Here is a 17,145-nt window from a genome sequence, read left to right on the forward strand (position 1 = left end):
GCAAGAAATCCCACTTATTAAACCTGACAGGGCACACCTGTGAAGTGAAAACCATTTCAGGGGACTACCTCTTGAAGCTCATCAAGAGAATGCCAAGAGTGTGCAAAGCAGTAATCAAAGCAAAAGGTGGCTACTTTGAAGAAACTAGAATATGACAAATTTTCAGTTGTTTCACACTTGTTTGTTATGTATATAATTCCACATGTATATAATTAATAGTTTTGATGCCTTCAGTGTGAATCTACAATTTTCATAGTCATGAAAATAAAGGAAACTCTTTGAATGAGAAGGTGTGTCCAAACTTTTGGTCTGTACTGTATGTGAACGCTACCATTACAACGGCTGTCCTAACTGGACCAGTGCTTGACGAAGAATAACCAACACAGCAATTAGATGATCAAGGTCCAAATGCTGAAACTTGCTGTAGCCCATGGTCAAGCAGGAGCTGCTTTTTTCCATGAGTCTCCACTCTAGTTATTAGAGGAGGGTCCCAAGCAGACCCCACTTTCCAACAATTATGTCATCCACAAACACTAGTAGTCCAGTTGGGACAACCCAAGCAGAATCCATCTCCTATGACGTCCATATACACAAGTAGCCCAGTTGGGACAGCCCCAAGTAGAACTCCCCGATGATGCCCATACACACTAGTAGTCCAATTGGAACAATCCCAAGCAGAATCCATCTCCTATGATGTCCATATACACAAGTAGGCCAGTTGGGACAACCCCAAGTAGAACTCCCCAATAATGCCCATACACACTAGTAGTCCAATTGGAACAATCCCAAGCAGAATCCATCTCCTATGACATCCATATACACAATTAGACCAGTTGGGACAACCCCAAGCAGAACCCCACCCCATGATGTCCACATACACTTGTAGTCAAGTTGGAACAAACCATTAGCATAATCCATTCCACATGTTGTCCATATATCCTAGTAGTCTAGTAGGAACAGCCCCAAGCAGAACTACTGCTCCATGATGACCATATACCCTAGTAGTCCAGTTGGAACAACCTAAAGCAGAATCCATCCCTCATGATGTCCATATACCCTAGTAGTCCAGTAGGAACAACCCCAAGCGGAATCCATCCCTCTAGATGTCCATATACACTAGTACCCCAGGTAGGACAACCCCAAGCAGAATCTATCCCCCTAAAGTCCATATATCCTATTAGTCCAGTTGGGAAAACCCCAAGCAGAATCCATCCTCCTCCTCCATGATGTCTATATACCCTAGTAGTTTAGTTGGGACAACCCCTAGCTTAATTAATCTCCCCATGGATTTCCAACTCAGCCTTGACAAAAATGGCAGTCGGAAGAAATTTCTGTTGGCCAAAAGTGTGTTTAAAGAGGAATGCCAGAAAGAGATTATATTGTTTGGCGGATAAATGTAAAGGTTTGCATCTTGGTAGTAATAATCTCTGTGCATCATATGTCCTAGGAAATGTAACACTGGGAGAGTCACTTATAGAGAAAGATTTGGGTGTCCTTGTAGATCATAGATTAAATAACAGCATACAATGTCAATCAGCTGCTTCTAAGGCCACCAGGATATTGTCATGTATTAAGCGAGGCATGGACTCGCGGGGCAGGGATGTAATATTACCACTTTACAAAGCGCTGGTGCGGCCTCATCTGGAATATGCAGTTCAGTTCTGGGCACCAGTCCAAAGAAAGGATGCCCTGGAGCTGGAAAAAGTACAGAGGAGAGCGACTAAACTGATAAGGGACATGACGGGTCTTAGTTATGAAGAAAGATTAAAAGCATTACATTCATTTAGTCTTGAGAAGAGATGTCTAAGGGGGTACATGATTAACCTATACAAATATATAAACAGGCCATACAAAAAATAAGGTGAAAATTTTTTCCATGTAAAATGCCTTCAAAAGACAAGGGGGCACTGCCTCCGACTGGAGAAGAAAAAGTTCAGTCTTCAGAAGCGTCAAAGCTTCTTTACTGTAAGAACTGTGAATCTGTGGAATTGACTTCCTTAGGACGTGGTCACAGCAGGAACAATGGACAGTTTTGAAAAGGGTTTAGATGACTTCTTAAAAGTAAATAACATTAATGCTTATGAAAACGTGTAGAAATCTAAGTCATACTTCCTTCTGGGATTTACGCCCCACCTATCCCTTGGTTGGACTTGATGGACTTATGTCTTTTTTCCACCGTATCAACTTTGTAACTATGGTCTGTCTGTAATTTACATCCAGTAAATATCTGTGCTGTTTTCTCACTGGTGGCTCCCTTCTTCTTGTATTATCAGCCTCTGTCCATCAGCTGTACCAAGTGCATCTCATGGGAATACATTGACTTATTTCCGTCCCACATTGTAAACACGTTAAGATGCAGAGAGTCAAGAGTACATGGTACAACTAATTAACGGAACAGAGGCTGATAATTCAGACCTCAAAAGTTCACTTTTTGTGGTAGGTTAGTCCTCGTGTTATTGTATATTACACACAAAAAAGACCAGTCACCTCACTGTTTAAAAGGACAACTTCCCATAAATCCTATTAGGTTATACATGGGTGTCATTTAGGTGCCCCCCTAAATGACACCCATAGAGGGCACCTTAATAACACCCATATTTAGGTGCAGAAAGCAGAAAAATATACCCACAGTACATTTAGAAAAGGGGTTGTCTACATGAAGAACGGGTGTTCTTTAAGAGGAATTATTACATCCATGGCCAGGGGTTGGCCCATACCACTTCAAAATGGACAGTGTCCCAGGATATAGGTTATGGTGACATTAAACATCACTAGATGGGGAGAAAACAGTTTGATTTCTACTGTGGTAGCTGGATAAATATAGGAGGTGCAGAAGTTGCAATTGGAAACGGACCGCGTGATGCAAAGGTGGGTATTCACTAAAAGAGCGCTTGTCAGCAGGATCAACTCTGTTAAACCATGCATACTGCCTGATAGGAAGGACTTCCTTGCTTTGCCATATATGATTTATTACGCCACGCCACCATTTGCTGTTCTTGTTGTCATTAATAATAGTTTGCATTAAATTACAATACAACCTTCTGTGATTTTTACTTACCCCAGTGCTGTTCTATGTGGGGATGGTGGGTTCACGTTAATTGCAGATTTGGTGAATATAACCCAGTAATAATAATAATGTTGGGCTGGAGGATTCAACCACACGCTGTTAAATGCAGCCATAACTTCTCATTTGCTAAGTGGAAAGTAATTCAGTGGGCCGAGGACATCATTTATCTTTATAAATCACTGGCGTATAGAATCTAGACATGAGCTCAGAAGAGATTAATGCTGCTCTGGTGCAAATAACTTTAAACGCCACATAGAAGCAAGCTCTTACTGGAGATAGTACATATAATAGATAAAGGATAATCCTAATATTACTTTAACTATATGGCATTCTTTTCATTGCAGGACGGGGAGACCCCCATCTTTTCAACATGCCGGAAGGAGCCCTGAAAGGAAGCAGAAAGCGACCAGGTGAACAAGGTAAGCCTCTAGGAGACATGTTGTCTCTTCTGCTAGTTCTTATACTTCAGAGAAGCTCCGGTGGCGATCACACGTGAAGTCCATGAAGATCCAACATGGTTACCTCTGGTGGTTAGACTTGTTGGAATTTTGAAGAACTTCCAAACGCATTTTTGATTCCAGTGGAAGAGATTCCTTAGACATGTGCCTAAGATGGTAAAAAGGTTAGTTGTTCTTCTAGCAGTCCTTTTTTGGGGTAAAGGAGGTAACGTTTAACTTGGTAATATTGAGTTTAGTTGAGTAATGTTGAGTAATTTTGTTTTACGTTGAGTAATGGATTTAGTTGGGTAATGTTGCTTAATGTTGGGTTTAGTTTGATAATGTTAGATTTAGTTGGATAATGTTGGGTTTAGTTGGGTAAGGTTGAGTAATTTTGGGTTTAGCTGGTTAATGTTGTGTTTAGTTTGATAATGTTCGATATAGTTGGGTAATGTTGGGTTTAGTTGGGTACTGTTGAGTAATTTTGGATATAGTTGAGTAATGTTGAGTTTACATTGATAATGTTAGATTTAGTTGGGTAATGTTGACCAATTTGGGGTTTAGTTGGATAATGTTGTATTTAGTTGGCTAGTGTTTAGTAATTTTGGGTTTAGTTGGGAAATGAAGCCCATAAAATGATATATAGGCCACTGCCTACTGGCATTGATTACTTACTATTTATTGTCCTCTGATATGCCTGCTTGGTTGCTTATTAGCTTCTCCATTACAGCAAAGCTGTGATCTGTGACTACAGCTTATCTACAGTGCATACAGAGTGACTGAGGTAGTCTGAGACACACCTCCTGCCTCATCATTGGTTCAGGCTGCTGCTCCCTCCCTCCTCCTGTAGATATGCCTTATCTGATTGGCTCCCGTGTATGCACACAAGATTATCAGAGGCTCACCAGGAAGTCAGAATGATTGTACTTGCCACAAGGAGGCCTGGAGGGTTGCTTTAAAAATATATCCGTGTATTGGGACTCTGCCCATAGTCTTACATATTGACACAACCTGTTGAATAGGCACTGACACAACCTAATAAAAATATTCAACAGTTAATGACTTGGCTATGTGTTCTTACATGTCAGCTGCCCATAGCCATATAGTAACTAACAGTCATAGGTTTTTTGGCCAACGTTTTCACCCCTAATTTCCCTTAATTCAGTGATATAACCATGTTATTTCATAAAGCAGGCCCAAACAGAGGCTGATAGACCAGAAATCAGCTAAATAAATGTACCCTGGTCAGCCTACCCATCCCTTCTTTCCTAAAAAGTATGCGATCGTTGGCAGATCCAACCAAAAATGACAGGATTCACCAACAAAATGCATATATTTATACATATCGGTGGACCTGGAGTGAATTTGCCACCACTTGCCTGAATTGTGAAATAAAATGTATCATCTTCTCTTTTCTAGCTGCCCCCAGGCCTTCATCTGTCAGTTCTCTGAGCGGAATAGCAGCCGGGATGTCTGGCAGCTGTACCTCCGTTAATACTGTGTGTTCGGACAGCGACCGTCCAGTTAGTCTCAGCTCCTCCACCTCTTCAGCCTCCCTCCAGGACAGTCACAGCTCTTTTGGTAGTAGTGGGACCCTTGGATCCTCCCAGTACTGCAGCCCTTCCTATCCTCAACAAAATGGTAGTGATATTAGCCTGGACCTTACGCCTGTGGCCCAGTTGGAGTGTGAACACAAGGTACTGTCTAATGAAAGAGCGCTTCTTGGCTGTACGTGGTCTCCAATCTTGCGCAAAGCAAGGGATCCCAAGACCAAGCTTTCCCATGTGGACAGGGTGGTGTTGGAAATTCTGGAAACTGAGCAGGCCTATGTCCGAGATCTAAAGAGCATCGTAGAGGTGAGAGGTCCACTGCTACTGTCTTGTGTCTGCCGAGTCCTTCTTATTGTGGTTGACACCATATAATTTCACCTGCATGTATTGTTGCCCATTTGGATGGATGCCTGCCATTTGTGCTTGTAAATATTGCAACAATTATTAATGTGAAATTTTTTGTAAATCTAGTTTCATTAGGATTTCATTAGGGCTTAGGTCTAGTGATTTACACCATGATGATCAAACAGTTGATAAGAGTGGACAGCGGGTCAGAGGAAGCAACTTTTACATTTTCATCAGAGACTTTGACATCAAAATGACGGATGTCAGCCCAGTTGTCCGTGCCATACAGTTGTATTATTAGCTCAGAGGCAGCTGTGCCATCATATTCTTCATAACTTGCATTTCTCTGCTGGAGAATGGTGCCGAGTCTTCATGCTGGGAATTGTGGGATGTTCTGCACCCAACTATCTGCTGATATATCATAAGGGAAGAATTCTTCAACCGCTAGACGGGATCAGCAGATGGTGTACCCGGGGTCTACCAGAGAGGAGGAAAGAGTCTTCATCTGCCTTAAACTGCAATGCTTTTATGGGGAATATCTTAGGATCAAGATCTAAGAGTAAAGAAGGCCACTAGGGGCAATAGTTTACAGGGGTATTCCCATCCTTACGGTACCAAAACCATACAGTTGCAAGAAAAAGTATGTGAACCCTTTGGAATGATATGGATTTCTGTACAAATTGGTCATAAAATGTGATCTGATCTTCATCTAAGTCACAACAATAGACAATCACAGTCTGCTTAAACTAATAACACACAAAGAATTAAATGTTACCATGTTTTTATTGAACACACCATGTAAACATTCACAGTGCAGGTGGAAAAAGTATGTGAACCCTTGGATTTAATAACTGGTTGAACCTCCTTTGGCAGCAATAACTTCAACCAAACGTTTCCTGTAGATGCAGATCAGATGTGCACAACGGTCAGGAGTAATTCTTGACCATTCCTCTTTACAGAACTGTTTCAGTTCAGCAATATTCTTGGGATGTCTGGTGTGAATCGCTTTCTTGAGGTCATGCCACAGCATCTCAATCGGGTTGAGGTCAGGACTCTGACTGGGCCACTCCAGAAGGCGTATTTTCTTATGTTTAAGCCATTCTGTCGTTGATTTACTTCTATGCTTTGGGTCGTTGTCCTGTCGCAACATCCATCTTCTGTTGAGCTTCAGCTGGTGGACAGATGGCCTTAAGTTCTCCTGCAAAATGTCTTGATAAACTTGAGAATTCATTTTTCCTTCGATAATAGCAATCCGTCCAGGCCCTGACGCAGCAAAGCAGCCCCAAACCATGATGCCCCCACCACCATACTTCACAGTTGGGATGAGGTTTTGATGTTGGTGTGCTGTGCCTCTTTTTCTCCACACATAGTGTTGTGTGTTTCTTCCAAACAACTCAACTTTGGTTTTATCTGTCCATAGAATATTTTGCCAGTGCTGCTGTGGAACATCCAGGTGCTCTTGTGCAAACTGTAAACATGCAGCAATGTTTTTTTTTGGACAGCAGTGGCTTCCTCTGTGGTATCCTCCCATGAAATCCATTCTTGTTTAGTGTTTTACGTATCCTAGATTTGCTAACGGGGATGTTAGCATATGCCAGAGACTTTTGTAAGTCTTTAGCTGACACTCTAGGATTCTTCTTCACCTCATTGAGCAGTCTGCGCTGTGCTCTTGCAGTCATCTTTACAGGACGGCCACTCCTAGGGAGAGTAGCAGCAGTGCTGAACTTTCTCCATTTATAGACCATTTGTCTTACCGTGGACCGATGAACAGCAAGGCTTTTGGAGATACTTTTATAACCCTTTCCAGCTTTATGCAAGTCAACAATTCTTAATCATAGGTCTTCTGAGAGCTCTTTTGTGCGAGGCATCATTCACATCAGGCAATGCTTCTTGTGAAAAGCAAACCCAGAACTGGTGTGTGTTTTTTATAGAGCAGCTGTAACCAACACCTCCAATCTCATCTCATTGATTGGACTCCAGTTGGCTGACACCTCACTCCTATTAGCTCTTGGAGATGTCAATAGTCTAGGGGTTCACATACTTTTTCCACCTGCACTGTGAATGTTTACATGGTGTGTTCAATAAAAACATGGTAACATTTAATTCTTTGTGTGTTATTAGTTTAAGCAGACTGTGATTGTCTATTGCTGTGACTTAGATGAAGATCAGATCACATTTTATGACCAATTTGTGCAGAAATCCATATCATTCCAAAGGGTTCACTTACTTTTTCTTGCAACTGTATATTTTGATATTAGTAAGATAGCATAAGCCTCGTGTGTACGTATTTGTGCTGAGGTACGCTGCCAAAACTTCATGGAAAGTAGGATTACATGACTTCTGGAAACCTCTCCCATTTTTTTTTTTAACATGAACTATGGAATCCCATGAGTGCCCTAAAAAAGGAACCCCCAATAGGGAGGGACTTCCAGTAAGTCCGATTTTCTAGGTTGCTGATTGCGAAAGACTATGGCCAAACCTAATTTACTGCTTTGTTTAGCCTTTTTTTCCTCAATCCCAACTATTCAATAGGGGATGTGGTAAAAGAGTACAACCCCGTAATTTTATTTGTATTCATTTCTACTCGGCCTCGCTGTACTCTGCTGGTGGGAGTCTTACCAGAAGGTTGCAGTCTATGGTTTATGGTTCCACATCTGCCCAGTGATGGATGTGTAGTTATTCAAGCAGTATAAACTGGTGGCCGATGATATTCCTGGAATTCCAGAGATTGCTGAGACCCAGCGTCTCTCTGACACATTCCCACTGGGCCGGGGTCATTGTGTGAGGGGGAGCAGACCACAATAACGTAATATGCAGCCTTTCTTCGCCTTCTTCCTGCTCTTCACAGGACGCAATTGGAGAGTCACATTGTAGAGGTTATGAATCCCACCGGGCAATGCTTCGCCGGCCTGCGCTCCTCACACGTATGGGGTCAGTCATATGGACAAGCCGAGCAACGTCGAGAAGAAAAACATTAAAAAATATATATATATTTAGATTGGAATAGGAAGCAATCCAGCGGGTGACGGCAGATGCACAGGAAATATCTGTATACAGTACACGTTTTCAGACTGGATTTTTTTTCTCTTGCGGATGATGAAGTTGTCTACTTGCTCATGTGAACCGACCATTTACAATAACAACGGCGTTGAGTCTGAGCCATAAAGTAGCAGAGAATTCATACCGCTAATATGTGCATAATCCTATAGTCAACCTGGGGGGTGGGTACATTTATGGATGATCTGGATGTAGTTTTACTTTAAGAAGCCCACATACTGTAACATTCATGCTTCATAAAAGTGTTTCGATCCTCCTAGTGCACGAATAGCATGCTAGAGCTGCAGTGAAAACTGACACACATCCAGAGCATTTGGATTATCTAATCTGAACTGTAATGTCTGCAATTAGTGGGTGCATCTGTTACCAGGGCAGGTCGGCTCTGTTTACACTAGCTCTAGCAGAGTTAACCTGATAAATGGCGCTTGCATAGCGCTGGCCCGATCCCCTCCGATCCTGAAAATGAAGGGGCAGCACCCCTGATTTAGGGGTGCACCCTCTTCAGCAGTACTCCCGGCCACCTGGTTTCCAGGCATGTAAATGCAGGCGGCTGCAGCTCCCTGCTCAGCCTTATAAGTGATGTCTTAGGCTACTTTTACACTAGCGGCACAGACCTCCGGCAGGCTGTTCCGTCGGATGAACAGTCTGTCGTATCCGTCCTGCGGCTAGTGACCGTGTGCCCCCGGACTACCGCTCCGGCCCCATTGACTATAATGGGGGCGGGGTGGAGTTCCGGCAGAGGCACGGCGAGAGGCTGCCGGAATAAAACTACGACATGTCCGACATTTATTCCGGCAGCCTCTTGCCGTGCGCTGCCGCGCCGTCCCCATTATAGTCAATGGGGCCGGAGCGGTAGTCCGGGGGGCACACGTTCACTAGCGGCAGGACGGATCCGACAGGCTGTTCCGTTGGGTGAACAACCTGTCGGATCCATCCTGCAGCTAGTGCGAAAGTAGCCTTATATGACAGTGAAGGGGACACAGTGCTAAATCAGTGCTGTGGCCCCCTCATTTTCAGGATCAGTGGGCATTCCTGAAGTCGGGCCACCAACGATCATAAGCAATGACGTTTCCTAGCAATATGGCATCACGTTATAAGATGAGAATATTGCTTTAAATGTGAAAATTCTGTCTGCCTGCAGTCACCACTAGGGGGAGCTCACTACATATATTGTTTATACAGTTGCTAGTAAAGCTATATATATATAGCTCCTACTACTGATCATTCACAGGGACTTTTGTGGGAGACATGCACGCCTTGCCATTTGTCCGGGGTGTCAGTCAGTATTTTTGGAATCTCCTATATATTCCAGCCGGGTGACAATCAAAACAAAAAAGGATGCTGCAGCATTGAATATAAATGTGGTAGATTCTCCCAATACGGTTCCCATGTAGCCACCTTTTTTTTTTACATGGTGATGAGATTGGGGAAGGTTCCCCTTCCCCCCTTTACAGTATAACTGGTCCCATCTTGAGATCTTTGCTCCCTCCTTCCTTTCTCCGCCCTTGCCTGCAGTTAGCACCCTCCGTCTCCCTCTCGCAGGCAGCAGAGGCCTCCTATGAGATTCCAGAGCAGAGTTCCTGACCTCTCATCCGGTCTGGGAGAAATGCCCTTTTAGAAATCCAAGTTTCCGGTGTAAATCCACAGGGATTCGGCTCCTCAATTACCAAACTGCGGAATATTGCAAAAATCTTATCAGTAGTTTGGAGAGAGAGCGTGGCGAATGTCTGTCTGGTCAGAGCTCGGACTTTCCTATCCGCTGCACAAAATGCAGTTAGTTTCTGCAATTACAGAGCATTTCGTCCAAAATCAAAAATCACCAATGTTGGCGCCATTAGGGGGGGGAGTTGGACGACGATGCGTGATGTTGATGTTGCAGTTGTGGGAATGATCGGCTCCAAAGAAAGTAATGCTTTTCCCGTGTATCTCAATTTATGTGCCACCTAAAGGGTTGGTGTGAGGTTAGAAAAAAAGCATTTCCCTTAAACAGCGCCCCTCTCGGCAATGGACTGGATCTGGTATTGCAGCTCAGGCCCGTTCATGTGAAAGGGGCTCACTGCTATACCATATACAGTTGTTGGCGGGGAAATAATCCCTTTAAAGGGAACCTGTGACCATGAGAATGCACTTGTCTGCAGACAGCAGGTCATAGAGCAGGAGGAGCTGAGCAGACCGATATATAGTTTTATGTGATAAGATTGAGTTCAACTTTTAATGGGTTCATTTCAATCTCTGTTTTTTTTTTATGCTTAGGAGTCACGTGGGCGGAGCCACCCAGTGACTGACAGCTAATTCTGCATGACTAAGCATACAGGGAAGGCTGTCAATCACCGACGGGGCCGCCCACATGACTCCTAAGCATTAAAGGACTTGTCCAGGACTAAAAAAACATGGCTGGTATTACAGCTGATATACCAGAGGCAACCTGTGGACAGCTGTGGAGCTGTTTTTTTTTTTTGGAGGGGGGGGGGGGAACAGCCATGTTTTTGCATCCCCTTTAAATGAATAAACGACGACGCTGAATCTTTTCCCACATAACTCTACATCTGTCTGCTCAGCTCCCCCTGCTGCCTGAAGACTGCACTGCACTTTCACAGAGACACGTTCCCTTCAAGTTGGCAAAAGTCACAGGACAAGACAAATGTGTCTGTTAGAGTGCCCCTACGATACAGTTCCATAGCCTTGTCACAGTGCTGCCATGGTGCCAATTAGAGTGTTCCCATGATACAGTTCCATAGCATTGCCACAGGGCTGCCATGGTGCCAGTTAGAGTGCCCGCATAACTAATACCAACCAGTTCCCTATTTGTCATGCCAGGATGCTGGGAAAGCTGAGTTCCCACCCTTGTAGGTCCAGGAATGGTGGCCATATTGCCCATCTGAGGGTCTGTTCGTAATTTTCCCTTCCCACTGCTGCTCACGTAATTAGTAGAACATCATTATTTGCAGACTCACATGTACAGCAGATGTGCTTGGGTCGGAGCATAAGGGACTCAGATGCCTTTATGTTTTTTTCTTCTTCGTGGGTTGTATAAAAGGGACATCTCTGCATTTGTCAGTGCTAGGTAATGGCCTGTAGGATCCTCCTCCACCACATTTATAATACGTTGTGTCCCATTTCTTCCCGGGGAGGGGATAACAGGAGGTATGGGGCATCCTGTATATAAAAGAACAAAAACAGTCGTAGTCGTAAGAAAAGTTCTGAGACTGTGACTATGGGATGAGGCTAGTGTTAATCACAATGGCAGCTCAATGCCAAACAGCAGCTGTGAAAGCAAATAAGATTCTTCTTTAAAAGAGGAGTGAAAATGTTAGTCCTCTCACTTGTAAGGCTTTGGTTCTGGTCTTCACAGGTTGTCTTCACAGGTTGTCTTAGATTCTGATATAAATGACCTGTCCTCAGGATTGAGGACCCATCCTTAGATCGGTGGGGGACCCCAACTGAACAACTGTTTGAGGAGGCCGCAGCATGTTACATTGTAAAGCGGCTGTGCTTGGTATCGCCCCATTCACTTGAATAGGATTGAGCTGCACCTAGACCACATGACTGATGAACATGATGTCGCTGACCTCGGAAAGATCGACAGTGATGTTAGCAGTCGGACTCCCACGATCAGATACTAGTGATGACCTCTACTGAGGATAGCTTTAAACACTTGGACAAACCCTAGGTTTGGTTCACATAGTTGCTGTAGATTGCTGCAGATTTCAGGACAAAATGCGGCTGTCAGAATGATGCACGCCATTATGGAAACCCGACTGACTCCATTGCTGTCAACGCAGTCTGCCGAGTGCCGTTGGAGTCCATGACGTAAAGGATCTGGCGATTCACTTAATTATTTTTTTTCTGTGCCTAGACAGGAACAGAAAGATGGAAAATATGCTCTAAATGGGACGGGAGATTTATCTTTATTTTCCCACAAGTGCATAAGCGCAACTCGACCTTCCTGGGCTCTGAGGCAAAATCTGAAAGCCCCCCCCCCCCGAACTATTAAATCATCCCGTCATTTACAGAGGGATCTTTTGGGTCCCATCAGGCTCCAGGGCCCGAGTGCTACTGCAGCCTTTGCACCCCTTATAGTTACATCACTGCACGTTGGCTAGAAGTAGAGGGTGGCATTTTGCCTTTTTCTGGTTGAAAGAGTCAAGAATGAAATATCAGTCTGAAAAAAATCAGAAGCTCCAGCATTCACATTTATGACTGCAAACTGGAAGGAAACGGGGCAGAGGATGCACAGGTACAAAATGTGACTTAGGAAAAACCAACGTGGACGCAATATGGACGGATGAAACATTTTCTTATACAGTGTCCCTATAACCTAGACGCACATCATATTCAAGATGAGGATCACTGGTTTCTGCCTTTCTTTTTATGCAACCTAAAATTGTATTTGCTTTTCCAGCTGCTGCCTGGCACTAAGAGATGCTGCATAGCTTAGGCTAGTTCCACACCCCCTGGTAAAGCTATCCCGGCAGGCTGTCCTGGCAGAAAAACAGCCTGCCAGAATACACCGTATCTGGCCTAGTTGGATACTGCTGTTCTAAGCCAGATGGTTTCCAGCTTGAACGCCTGGTTTTAGCTTGACAAAAACGCAGTGTTTTTTGTCTAACCAAATCCCTGCCGCATCTCATTATAGTCAATCGGTTCTGGCGGTGCATGGCCTTTTACCGCTGGGCCGGATAAGTTGAGCTCCAACAGGCTGTTCTGGCAGATAGCTTTACCGCAGAAGTAGTCCAAGATATAGCCCTAGATATGGAGGATCACTCAATGCCAGGCAGCAGCTGCAAAAGCCAATACAATTTTAGATTGCAGATGTGGAATTAGCCTTACGTACCCAACTTTGTCTTGTTTACTGTTATCATTGCTGCATTCTATGTAATTCATACAAAGCCAAAACAGAGCATTTAAAAGGGTTTTCCAAGATTTTTATACTGATGACTTTGGATAGGTTAACAGTATCTGATCAGTCGAGGTCCGATACCCGATCAGCTGTTTGAGAAGGCACTGGTGCTCCTGTGAGAACTGCTCTCATTGAGTACTGCGCTGTACATTGTATAGTGGCCGTGCTTGGTATCGCGCTCAGCCTCATTCACTTCAGTGAGTTGCTCCTAGACCACCTGTGACGAATACCACACCTCGTGCCCACTTGACGTCAACTACGTCAAGCTCAAGAGACGCGGTATGGTCACTGGTTATCAAGATGTGACGTTACGCCCTGCCGGAGGAGCAGGTAAGGTCAGCTTGGTACAGTTTACACCGACTCCTCATGTCCACACAGGCACAGAGAGTCAACAAGCTGAGGGAGCCTGGTCACTGCGGCAGTGAAACAGCACTTCCTCAGCCCGGGTATACTGCCACCAGCTTCTCATTTGATATAAGCCCGGTCCGCTAACGGGATTATATAGGGTGAGAAACCAACCTGCGGTAGCGTATAACTAGGCCGAAACATGGATGTGGGGATTCGTGATCGAGATACAAGACAGCACAAGATTAAATTATATATTTAATCGCCTTAAGGGCACACTAGATAACACAATATACACAAGGAATATATACAGTGGTCTGAGGTTACAAATACAGGTAATATGGTACAAACAGGATTACACAGAGTACAAGTCAGTTACCGGGTAGATGAATGTTCCTTTGGGTTATGATGGTGGAATAGTCCTTGGCTGCGGTCACGTGGGGGCAGTGATGTCAGCAGTTTCCAGGTCTCTCCAAACACATGGCACGATGTGACCCCCTTTCAGAGAAAGACCCGCCCGCTTGCTGGCACAAGCCTTTTAAACTGTAGCCGGCCCCCTCACTCCACACCGATTAGGGCTCATGGCTCTAGACCAGAATGTCGCAGGGAGGTGATTCTCGGACCAATGGATCCGCCTGGGTTCCGGCTACGAGTAGAGTCTAAGCATGATACCGTTATCGGGTTTCTGTGGGGAGATATGTATATCTCCCTGGCACCCGACCTCCAACTTATGACCATGGGCATGTTCGTCTTTGCCCCAGGATCGCATAAATATATTTGACTTATGTCTGGGATGGACGGGCGACTCATAATTCCTTATGAACCGCCGATTCCATGATGTGTCGGAGGAAATGATAGATTTGGGCAAGGGCTGAGACCCCCTACAGAGAGGTTTTCCTGTAGGACTAGCTGGCCTCCGTACTGGCTGGTTGAGGTGTGAATTCGTACGCATGTGGCCTCCTTGAAGCCAAAACCCCTGTGGAGTTCACTACCTCTGCTATCTGACAAGCAGATGGTTGGAGTGAGAACTTATTTTGCAGGTACACTGACAAAGGTGAATCAGATGAAAATCATGGCTGCCATTAAATAATTATTAATATTCCTCACACCACCTGACAGATGAACATGTTGTCACTCGCCTAGGGAAAGCTGCAAGAAGGCCGCGTTGCTCACAGGAGCGCCAGTGCCTTCTCAAAAAGCTGATTGGCAGGGGTCCCAGGAGTCGTACCCCCACTGATCAGATACTGATGACCTATCCAAAGGATAAAAATTTTGGAAAACCCCTTTAAATACAGCCATGTGAAGGAGGACCACCAGAATAAAGCAGAAGTAACTCATAAATCTCCTATATGATGATGATGTCATCTGGACAGTTTGCTCTGCTTATCTTGGTCAGCCTATCTGTCTGATGAGCAACGAGTTTAACAATCGCTGTCTAAAAAGGGAAATCTGCTCTGATGTTGGAATGTCTGCATTCAAGTATGGTTCGATAGATAAGAGCATGAGTCACCTGCTCCATCACATAGGTGCCATGTTTGCTGAATGTACCTATTCAGCTATGAAGAAATGGTCTGGGTTAAGCGTTGATGTGTCCTAGGGGAGGAAGATGATCCAATCCTGATGGCTATATCATAAATTACAGTACTTTAGATTAGTAAAAACAGACTACGAGCTTTGGGAACGGCTCCGTTCCTACCGTACAGCCAAGTCTCGGTTTGCTGACTGGGATCTGTACAGGAGTATGACCACTAATGCATCAGCTGTCGGCTAGACTACTTTAATATGAAGCAGTTACGAAAAAAAAAAAGAAAAAAAAAAAGACATCTGTGCTTGATGAAAAATGATGGTGGGTTCTGCTGAGGGGACTAGGCTAAAGTTCAATAGCACTGAGAGTGTGCTAGGCATTGGTCCATAACTTGAAGCGGTTCTTAAAGCTCAAATTCAGTCCTAGCTTGGGTGAACCCCATTGTTACAGTTCAGGCAGCTGAGATATGAGGAGATGTTTTGCTGTAGAGCTGCTTTACCTGTTCCCGAGCCTGCCTGTGACATGGGGAGTACATGAAGTCACCTCAGATTGGAATCAAAAATTATTTTTCGATCCTTTATAGACACTGTTTTGTTAGAGAAAGATAATTTTTGGAGGCCACAGTAGTTCATGGGCAGGCAAGGGGACAGCAGAAGCTATGTGGTAGAAGGGCTAAGCGCAACTTTTATGTGGACAATTTTTGGCACCGTTTCACCCCATGTCAATGGAGATGTGCTGGTGACAATCCTGAACATGTATGGGAATGATTGCGTTAACATGACGGTGATCGCTCCTTGTAAACGCAGCTAAACGAGCGCTGAATGACTTGTCATATCATCAATTTGGACTCAGAAAATCTGCCAGTGTAAATGGGGCCTTAGCATCTGATCCATGGAGGCCCCACCCCTGAGAACCCCACCGAACACAATAACAGGAGTCCTGAGTCCCTCGATCCTCCTCAGTAAAGTCAGGAGGAACAAGGGACTCAGGTTTCTGTCATTGTGATTGGTGGGATTCTCAGTGGTGGGATCTCCATGGATTTGGGGTTTGATGGTGCGGTGGTCGAGCGGGGGTGCTGGCGCTCTATAGAAAGTCTACGGGACTGACAGTAATAGCTGAGTACAGTGAACCTTCTCAAACCCCTCCTCACTGCTGTCATGCAGTGAGAAGGAACAGGGAAAACAGGACTCCCGTTCTCATGACCTGGTGGAGGTCCCAGCGATTACACAATCATCAGCTATCCTGTGGATAGGTGATAGATTTCACTTCTGGGAAAATTCCTTCAAGAAACAGTTATGGACACCTTTGGGGCAATTCTTTTATGATTGCATTTTACTCATTTTGGGCTAAAAATAACTTTTTCAATTGGTCTTTATTAAAAAATGTTCACCCGTTTTAGAGTTACAAGGGTTAAAAAAATCTGTCTTTTTGCACAGTATCACTTCTCAGTCCCTGTCAGCTGATGTGACGCCTTATCTCTGAGCGCCTGAACTCAAAAGCACTCATTCAATATATATATTCACATATTCTTTTCAGTTTGATAAGCCTAGCTATAATGAGTCTCAGAGACAAGGCTTCACATGAGCCATCAGGTGACGGAACTCAGGTCTGCAAAAGACTGATTTTTTAACCCTTGTATCTTAAAAATGGTTGAACATTTTTAATAAAGACCAATTGAAAAAAAATGATTTTTAGCCTGATATGAGTAAAATGCAATCATAAGAAAATTGCCCAGAGGTGTCCATAACCTTACCAAGATGTGCTAGATATAATCTTTATCTCTGGCTGAAACCTTGAGAACCCCCCAGAGCATCAGTGACCATATTTAGGAGAAAAGGGCTTCATAGGGACTGCTTTCTACAGATTTCTATGCTCTAAGAAAAATCTTTTTCGAGCTACTGCTTAAATTGTTTAGAGGT

At 44.2% G+C, this 17,145-nt stretch overlaps 1 protein-coding gene across 2 annotated transcripts in view; it reads left to right on the forward strand.

The window, feature by feature from the left end:
• PLEKHG2 (pleckstrin homology and RhoGEF domain containing G2) overlaps positions 1-17,145 on the forward strand; it is a 76,025-nt gene that overhangs the window by 30,905 nt on the left and 27,975 nt on the right. For both annotated transcript variants that reach the window (XM_040442008.1, XM_040442010.1), the window contains exons 3-4: positions 3,412-3,486; positions 4,924-5,360. In XM_040442008.1, coding sequence (XP_040297942.1) covers positions 3,438-3,486; positions 4,924-5,360 — 486 coding nt within the window. In that variant the 5' untranslated portion in view covers positions 3,412-3,437. The remainder of the gene's footprint in view (positions 1-3,411; positions 3,487-4,923; positions 5,361-17,145) is intronic.

The sequence above is a fragment of the Bufo bufo genome, chromosome 8, assembly GCF_905171765.1.
Source record: "Bufo bufo chromosome 8, aBufBuf1.1, whole genome shotgun sequence".
In the NCBI taxonomy this organism is placed as follows: Eukaryota; Metazoa; Chordata; class Amphibia; order Anura; family Bufonidae; genus Bufo; species Bufo bufo.